This window comes from Amia ocellicauda, chromosome 4, assembly GCF_036373705.1.
Source record: "Amia ocellicauda isolate fAmiCal2 chromosome 4, fAmiCal2.hap1, whole genome shotgun sequence".
Classification (NCBI taxonomy): domain Eukaryota; kingdom Metazoa; phylum Chordata; class Actinopteri; order Amiiformes; family Amiidae; genus Amia; species Amia ocellicauda.
The window spans coordinates 17,470,292-17,480,369 of NC_089853.1; the positions used below are offsets into that span (position 1 = coordinate 17,470,292).

At 37.9% G+C, this 10,078-nt stretch overlaps 1 protein-coding gene across 2 annotated transcripts in view; it reads left to right on the top strand.

The window, feature by feature from the left end:
* Positions 1–6,332, top strand: part of LOC136747868 (SITS-binding protein) — a 46,527-nt gene extending 40,195 nt beyond the window's left edge. For both annotated transcript variants that reach the window (XM_066701141.1, XM_066701140.1), the window contains one exon: positions 432–6,332. In XM_066701141.1, coding sequence (XP_066557238.1) covers positions 432–608 — 177 coding nt within the window. In that variant the 3' untranslated portion in view covers positions 609–6,332. The remainder of the gene's footprint in view (positions 1–431) is intronic.
* Positions 6,333–10,078: the final 3,746 nt, after the last annotated feature.

A 10,078-nucleotide genomic window follows, 5' to 3' on the forward strand; every position in this document is an offset into this window, starting at 1 on the left:
CCCCAAATCATTAACACTATTTCTTGACTGGCCAGCTGTGTTTGCCTCAAGAATCATCTTTCTCAGTACAAGCTCAGTAATCCTCTACAGTTGGCAGCAGTTGTTTCTTTCTCAGTGGGGGGGTGATGTGGAAAATATTGTTATAATTCCTTCTCGTCTAGCCTTATGAACATGCGACACTAGGCGAAAGCCTAAAACAGGCAGTATTATGGGGGGGGGGGGGGGGGGTAAAACCTGATTCGCTGTAGCTTTGGTCAGACTTCACAAGGCTGAAAATGCTAGTGTGTGCTGCTTTCAGTGTTCTTTGATGAACTGATACCAGCTGGTTAAGTCCTTTTTTTATCCATCTTGGTTCATTGACATTAAGACTGTGAGCGCACTTGACTTGATCTTGTTTTGATGTTATATTTGCGTGTTTTGTTTTGTTGCAGATCCTTGTTGCACCCGTGACAGAGAGAGGCGCAGTCTGCAGAGACATTTACTTACCTGGGAGTGACTTGCAGTGGCAGGATTCAAGTAACGCTCGGGTATTTGATGGCGGGACGCTGTTAGAAGACTATCCAGTCAGTCTTGAGGAAGTGGCAGTTTTCTTACGAAGGAAATCTTGAAACTATTTTTTTTTTTTTACTAGTATTATTCTGAGTTGCACTTGCTTCAGAGACCATTGACGCAGTCTCTCAAGACAGTATCTTGAGGCGAGTCTCAGCCTTTTCATTTTTTAAAATATAATTGCACTTTACAATGGTATGATTTCTATATTCAACTTAATTTTTGTTGTACTTTTGGTCCGTTTCAACACACTGCCATTTTGGGGATTTTTTTGTTAGTTTTTCTTTTCATTTTTTCATCTTCAGTATCGAGAGAGCCATGTGTTTACATTGAATGAATTTCTACAGTCTTTAATATTGATTATGACTAGCTTACTTCCCACCCAACGGAAGCTATCTCGCCATTCGCCACACAAGATAAAAAAATATAAAAATAAATAAAACAAAGTCAATAAAAGATAAAGAAGACCAAAACAAGAAAGAAAGAAAAAAAACTCACAGAAGAGCCCTAAAAATAAACAATTGCTTTGTAAAAAGGAAACGTAAGTTACATTACATAAGTGAGGTACAGTAAAGGTAAGACTTCTACTTGAATAGAACTGATTACAGTGCAGACTGTACCCACATTATTTTAAAATGTACCTCAATGTAAGTATTTTCTGCTTACTCTATGCCTTTAATTCATAATACTAGATATCTGAAGTTTGGTTAGCACTTATTATTTTCTTAAATATGGAACTAAACTTTGGTGCACAATGTTTTGTAAACCGCTGATCCAGGTTGTGGACTGGAGCTCTTCAGGACTGTAATGCACACATGCCAGCTGTGAATGCCTTCAGCTGGACCCCCCCCTCTACACACACACACTTCACCTCTGCACATCTCCTTCCCTATTTCTAGTGGCTTAACTGGATTGAAAAGTGACCGTTTAAGAGTTCCCCCAAAGTAGGGGAACTTGTATGTCACATGGCCTGAAAACTGGATGCTGGTAAAGGATGTCAACACTGCTGCTATGCTTGTACAATGATAACTCACGGCACTGATAACACATTGTGACACCCTAGTCAACCAGGTCTCTATTTGTTACACTGAGAATCCAGAATCCACTGTACTATAGCGATCCTGGTCTCCATGTTCACACACACCTTTCGCCACAACTACTGGAATTCCTCAGATATGTGAGCCCTCTAGAGAAAGTGAAGCTCCAAAAGCTGCTCTGGTCAAAAAAGCCTTTCCGCTTACAAAACATCCTCTTCCTCTGCAGTGTCTGTATGCAAGCAAAATCAACTGTGTTTTGATTGCTTTGTTTGTAGCAGCTGTGAGGGTTTGAACTGCAATTAGCAAAGAAAAAAATGACATATTTGCATGTTTGCAGTGAAGAGCAATGTCACTTTAGTGAAAGTGATTATTAACCTTGAGGAGAAATGGAGCAGGCAAGCTGTGAATTTGCAGGGACATATTTAAAGGCAGGTATTTTTTAAATCCCATCACTGGCTGTGGCAATTAGACAATAGAATTAGTCATGCTCACTTAATCTCACTGTCCATTTGTTCCTGATTTAGCGCCCACTCAAAATACCAGTTCCAATTTAAGCTGCAGCAGGGCTGAAAATAGCCTGCAGAATTCTAACAGGAGTCAATGGGAGGGGGATATGAAACCTTTGGCCATCACAAGGGTATACTCTGCAGATTTAAAAGGTTAATGATGAAGCTATTGTGGCATTGGACAATGATGCTCAGAGACCAAGGGGGCACCAACAAACCACCTCAAGAGAAAGCAGGTTTATACAAGTTTGCACTCTGTGGGCTTGATTTTAAATGCTACACACACATCCACAATAATAGAAAGTCAATGGGGGTTTGTGCTTGCATACTTTTTAAATTCCAGCCATCAGTCATTGACAAAACTAGTATCTCTTTTAGATAAACAAAAGCTAATCAAAGCCGTATTAGCAAAGCAATCATGTGTACTGTAAAGATCTTAAAGAAAGGAGGCATGACATGATACAATGTTCAAAGCTTGTATAATCTTGGAGGGCAACTTGTCAACTGAGAGCCTTTGTTTATATTAAGGTTTGGATTGTCTTAAAAATGACTGCTTTGTAATGTTATTTTATTTTGCTCTTTCAAAAATATCTTTGGGATTTGGGGAGGGAGGCACAGGGGAGCCATGATGGGAGTTATGTAAAGATGCTGTGTACATTCGGTGTTATATCTGTATGTGCAATTGTGTGTGTATAGCTACAAATTCTTACAGTACTTGTTTTCTCTGTCACTGCTGCTGCAGGTTCATGGATGGCCTTAGTTAGCTAAACATTGCCCACCTTTGCTTTTTATTAACTCTCCTGTCTCTCTGTAGTGACAGCAATGTGCCTTTCTACTTGGCGAAAATTTACAATCAAGTTATGATCTCATCTTAAGAGTAGAGTAATCAGGCAGACAGGATCAATTTGATTAGGTTTCAAAAGTGCTACATCAGGAGTCATTTTTGTTGTTGAGAGACTTTTCAGAACTTGCACTTATCACAATGCTCTAGATGAGTTGAGTTGGGCAACCCTGGTTTTGGAAAGCTAATATCCAGCAGGTTTCATAAATCACAAGGCAAATATCTAAAGCTTAGGCAAGTAATATGCTTGAATGTAGCTCTGCAAGACCAGAGCTGACGTCCACGGTCTCAAAACATAGAAGTCCCTTGAAGGAATAATTAAAATTGTTTAAGTCAAGCCTTTACAAGCTTTACAAAACAATATAGATATGTTGTTGACCTTACGAAAAAATAATATGATATCTTGTAACAATTGTAAGTCACCCTGGATAAGGGTGTCTGCTAAGAAATCGAGTAGTAATAATAATAATAATAATAAAAATAATACGAAATTCAGTCCAATGTGGGGTTTTATTTTGTTAATTGCACCCCAATGATACTGAATAGGTAATAACTTGTTAATTGAAGAACCATTTCTCATTTACCTATTCAATTTAAAATAAGGACACCCTAATGTTTGTAGCTGACAAAAAATAACAGATTCTGAAGAGCAACAGAGAGGCCAGACAGCTGTTGTGCAGTGTAGTGCAAGGGAGAGGCCGCACCAGACGAAAATAGTGGCCAATGTTTTGCTCACTGTTCACATCAATGAACTCTGACCTTCAGATGATTTAATTTGTCTACAGCTTGTGTCAGGAGGGCAGAAACTGAGATGGGCTTGTGCGGTATCTTCAGGGATTACCCTAAAAACGCTAGGAAACAACATTTCAGCTGTGCAGTTATAGGGGAAGCCATGACAAATGAGTTGCCAAATGACAAAAGCACAACACTATATCACAACATATTGTATTGTGGTGTGGTGTTTCTATATGGTACTACTGCAAAATATAATTTATGACATGTACACATTTTGTATGATAATGACAGGCTTTATAATTAGTTGAAAATCCAAAAGGGCTACCTCTTAGATGTTGTTACAACTAATCATACCAGCTTTATCACACCTATCTGTATATTTCAACACTGAATAGTATAATCCTGAGTAAACCACCAGCTCAAAGGCCTGATATAACAAATGTATAACCAAGTACAAGTTTGCATACTCTTTTTTCAGTAAACATATTCCAGCTGTTACATTAAAATACAATTATTAAACATGTAATCTATCAAAGTGGTACAACTATTAATTATACAAAATGTTAATAACACTTTGTTTTGGAAAACATGTATTTTTAACATGTTTTCCAGAACATCAGAAGTGCCTTTCTAACTTTGCGAGGGCCAGCTGAACTCTCTCAATACATAACAAAAGCAGTAATGCTTATGTGTGTGGTCAAATAATAAACCATTGTTGCTTGTTACTAATCTTTTATCGGTTCAAAAAACAAAAATGTTTTGTCAGATGGGCTAAGATTTTTCTTCATTGTGAACATATCACCTCATTCAATATTTAGGAATAATTCAGATCTGAAAATCAAGTATATGCAATTGATTTTTTTTCAGAAAGAATACCTAAACAGAAAGGCACGGGAGAAAAAACTCCTCCTAAAAAATAGTAACAAATAAAGGATGGCAGTTATGCTTGTTTGAAATCTTTCATAAATGTTGCCCAGGGATTTATGCTCTTGGGACCTGATCTGCATTTCTTAATTTTTTACTTTGATATTTTTACTGTATTTACAGAAAACTCTCAGGTCTATCTTCTCTTTTGTAATATGTCTTAGTGCTGCAGTGAATACTTTTAATGTCTTAAGCTCCTTCTAGGATATGCTATTTCAACTGAAAAACCGGACTTGAAAATATTTCTATCCACAAAATAGCAAGTTTTTTTTTACTTTTTATTTTTTATTTTAGTTTGTTTTTACCTTTGTGTTTTACCCCCAAACATTTTGTATTTTAGAATATTTCAAGAAAAGCCCTTACCACTAAGCAGGTCCGCAACATGTCAGTGAAAGAAAATACTAGTTTAGCTGTCCAACTCATGTTGATACTTTCATTGACACTACTGATTAAGTAGTTCAATTCAATTAGTTTGAATGTCAAGTTGTCAACTGATAATAACTTTCAACACACAAAAAAAACAGGCAGAAAAAGTTAACATTAATTCTTGAATGATTGAAATTGTGAAATGTATTTCATGTATAATCATCATATGAAAAATTATATTAATTTGACAATTGCATTTAATAGTATATGGACATATGAAGACTTACACCAATAACTTAATCTACTACATTTCACTGTTGTTTTCTCCACATTTATAATAGAAATGTAACAGTGTACAGTACAATGCACCCCCACACCACCTCCTTCCACTTAAGCATCTCAAGGTATATAAGTTACCATGTTACTACGAGTATTTCCACTAATGCCAGTTAAACCTATTAAAAGTTATTTATAGTGGGGGCATCTGAAGAGGTTCATTTGGGAATCACTTTACCTTACCTATCAATCCAGCATGACTGCTCCACCTAGTGCTGTGGAGTGGTTGGTGCCTTCCTGTTTGTGCAATCACGAGAAGGTTAAGCGGATAGAGAATAACAACAGTGGGTTATTGTGTGGACATTCCTCAGCAACCGTTTCTATAAAAGGAAGTCACAGATGAAATGCAGTTCACCCAGAGTAAGAACATTCCACTGTTGTTTTCACACACATTAGAGGTGCATTAAACAAATATAAAGTGCTAAGTGTCTCATAAACTAAGCCTTTACTATTAGAGTGGATAAGAGAAATTACATTTTGAAATGGGAAAATGCATTTCTTTGATAAAGTATTTCCCAGTAAAGGCTTCTCTGTCTTTTATCCCTTTTTTTCCTCTATTCTGCTCTTTTAAAGTAATTTAGTCCACAACAATATAGTGTGTGTGGAATAACAGCGGGCAGTATTTAAAAGAGTATTTAAAAGAGATAAAAGGAAAAAGTTTTGAGAAAACAGGTTTAAGTGTTTTTTGTTTTTCTTCCAAACTGTTAGTGGGAAAAACTAATATTCGAATCTACTATTCAGTAATATTAGTCTATTTTCTGTTATTCTCTGTATTGTTTTTTTAAATCAACTCTGTGTTGTTATCTGTTACTTACACATATGCCCAGATCTTTTTGCATGATCATAGTCTGTACCCTGAAAGTTGTAACGTTTTAATTTTCTGAGGGTAGCTCAACTGGAATTGTATGCAGAAATATTGTGTTTATATACTTGCATTGTTGAGTAATGTATATGTTTTATAGCAATCATTAAACATGGAAACGATTCTTCACTGATGAAACAATATTACCTTTTGTTTAAAAAAATAAAATAAATACATTTAATGAAATACAAACATGTTCTGGCTGTTTCTCTTGTCTTAAAGGTGCAGCCCAGCTCCCCTGTTTTAAATGCTGTGAAAATGGCCTAGCGCTGAATTTCTATTTGAATTCATACTCCTTCTATACTATACATGTAACAAGCTTTTTACTTTGTAACTAATTGTTCATTAGTGATTGACTGATAGCGCTTTTCCACCGACAAGGAGCCGGTGCCTAATTTGGAACCATTCCCTGCTTTTCACCGCAAAAGAACTAAAACGTGCTGGTCTGGAACCTACGAACCAGTGACGTCAGTGCGGGGGGCGGGGTTACGTCGTCTCCACAGAAAGGTATTTGCTGGAGTTCAGCCGCCATGTTTAAAATGCCAGCAGAGACGCGAGCGGTCAGGAGAGTTTTGATTGAAAATGAGCGAAATCAGCAGCAAACCGCGGTCTGTCAGAGAGACACTACAGTGACAATATGTCTCACACGTCAATAACGAGTTAGTTGTTGTCAAATGGCAGCAACGAGAGCCGACTGAGCGCAGCTTCCGTGACAGGAAAGCCGTGTTACCGCGAGATTATGACGATGAGAGTTAATGCGGATACAGGTTGGACAGAAATGTTGTTTGGTAATGATCTGGTCATTATCTGATCCGGTGTGACGCCGAATCCAGCGCCTCTACGAGTCACGTGTCCCGGGTTGGTTTGCGCATGATTCATAATTTATGAATAAATTCATTTTCTTAGCACAGGGCGAATTACACAAAACACACATATTGTTCAGTAAGAGATCAAATACACCGTAAGATCTGTGACAGTGACGCGCTTTGTGCTCACAGCCAGCAGTGCTGACAATGGATTATTATTATTATTATTATTATTATTATTATTATTATTATTATTATTGTGTATTTGTTAGCAGACGCTCTTATCCAGGGCGACTTTCAACACATAGGAGCATCGCTGCGTGTCTGGCAACAGGGACAATGCAACAGTGATGTGGGACCATCATCCCAGACCTCATCAATCAGCACAATTTCCCATCAAACCATTATCATCACCTGAGATCTCCGACAGGTTATTGATCTGCCGCGACTGCGCCGCAAACACCCCCAAAACAGCCGCATCCATAATCAATAGGCCAGCCTAGTCATTGTGTTTAAACAAGAATAAAAGTAAAAATACGCCATACATGTGTGATCTCGCGTTTTTTTGTGTTGTTTTTTACAGTGTATCTGTGCTGAATGAGTTTGATTGGGATGTATAATAGGGTTTAAAGTCCTCGGTGCTGATTATTATTATTATTATTATTATTATTATTATTATTATTATTATTATTATCGCTGTTTCTCTTCTACTCCGCGCTTGGGAACGCCCACACCAGTGACGTCAGCGTTCGGGTCCGAAACCGGTGGAAAAGCGGCCGGTTCACTAAAGACCAGCTGCTTCCCAGGCCGAGCAGCGGCTCCGGCTCCAGCACCAGCACCGGCTCTTTGTCGGTGGAAAAGCGCTATGAGAAGCAAAGAGTTTCACAAAACTGAAACTCCAAATAAAAAAATAATTTCCAAATCAGGCTCCCAATGAGCAAAACAGGTCCTTCATTTACATTGACTGTGTTTTAGCATATGATCCAAAATATAGATTGATTTTTAAGTGAATACAACTGCAGGTCAATAAGAGCCCAAACTCCACTGGTGCAGACACTCTGTTGGTATGTTTTTATCCCAGGTAACATACACATCACCTCAAAACTTCAAGCAGGAGACAAATAAATCACGCCAAGCACATAAATCAAACCTTCTACAAGTGCTCTAATATAAACAGTGCTGTGCAGCTTGGAGTAGAGAAACTGAATCGGTGACAAGTTGTGGGCACTGCGAGGTCTCCAGCAGACTACTTTTAGAAAGTGCAAGTCAAGGTGTAAGGTTTCAGGGTCTGAGGGAGTGTATGGGTTTTCCAGCTTGGTAATTAGAAATGCAATTTAAAGAGCATGGATCGTATTGGACAACTCTTGAACGTAGCAGCACACAACATGCCTGTCACGCAGAGGGACTTGGAGAGTGGGCCCAGAGTTTGCCAGGAGCTCACTCATAAGTATATAAACACCTCTATTATTTGCACTCAGGTTATTTTTACCTCCAAAGTTAACCCTTTATTGAACCTGCAGGACAATGTGCTTCCAGCCCTAGAGGTAAATGATCAGCTGTGAACAAGATTGGGATAATTAAACATTGTCATACCCCCCCCCCCCCCCCCAAAAAAATGGTTGCATTCTCCAGATGTCCCTCAATGCTACGTGTAAGCTCCGATTTGTGCCTTGTATTTTTTTTAATGTACGTAATGTCAGGGATGCCCATGCTCATTCTATTTCAGCATTCTTGTATCATGTGAACAGCCATATATGTCATAATAAATAATATACATAACACATGATGAAACACCAAAGAAATGTTTACAATTCGTAGTAGAGGTTTAGGCACATGCGCGGGAAGATGTTTTGCACAGGGGTGCTGCCGACCAAAAGCTAAATCATGACGTCTTTGCCATTTGTAATAGTTGCTTTATCAATGTTTGTTTATGTATTTTGCAGGGAGTAGCTTGGATAGATAGTCGTATAATATACACCAACCACACACACATGAATCATGGTCACATAATGATGAGATAAAAAACATAGCCTACACTCGTCTGTGAGAACAGAATTAATATCCTACTCAAACTAAAACATGGAATAAGCAACAACCGCACACGCACCACAACACACAAAGTGCAGAATAAAAACAAGGTATCTTTTTTTATACAGAGCGGCAGCGCTGGAAAAAACAAACGTCTTACTAATGCTCTCCTCACAATTAGTTTTGTTTTTTGGCATTTTAGTAGAACTGTTAGAAAAACAAAAAGTCACATTTCCGCTTTTGCTTATTTTCCATCTTACATGCCAACTGTATGTGAGCGACAGCTCGCTTACTCACGCCAGTAACAACGGCGCTGATTGGCTGTTGCTAAACTGAACAGCAACTATTATCTTCCCTCAAAAAATCTCTATACATTATTATTCTGCCCACCCTTATCCGTGCTGTTTCAACCGATTCAGCTTTAGCAATTTATTGATAAAAATCGTATATATTGCGATCCTCATTCCTGCGTTAAGCAACTGCAGGGGGTGCTGCGGCACCTATGCAAATGCAGGCATAATGAACTCAATCCAGACATTGGCCGTATTCGACACCATACTACCATACCATACTACACATACTACATTCCAACATTTCAGTAGTATGCAGTATACATAGTGGACATAGTATATTAATTTGTAGTATGGTACAAGTACCCGGATGGCAGTGCTAAATTTGCCAAAATATGTAATATACAACCAGAGCTCACTACAATGAAAACTGCATCCCATCATGCTTCACGTTGGGTTGATGTTCCATTCACTATAGCAAAAAAATGGCGGACAAATCTACCGATGAGGGAAGCTCTGTGGATCATTTTATTTATAATGTATTAATTTTATTTGTTTCCTGAGTGAAAAAAAATATATACATTTCAATAAAGTTATTTTTAACACTACTAAATGTTTAGTTTTTTTAGCTAAACATGTCTGTCACATGAGGTCACATGACATGTAGTACACTGAATCATTCATCTTCATACTGCATACTTTACTAGTCAGAAAAAACGTATGTAGCATGCAGTATGTAGTATGTAGTAGGGTAGTTTTGAATACAGCCATTGTCTTCTTCTGATAAACAAACCATTG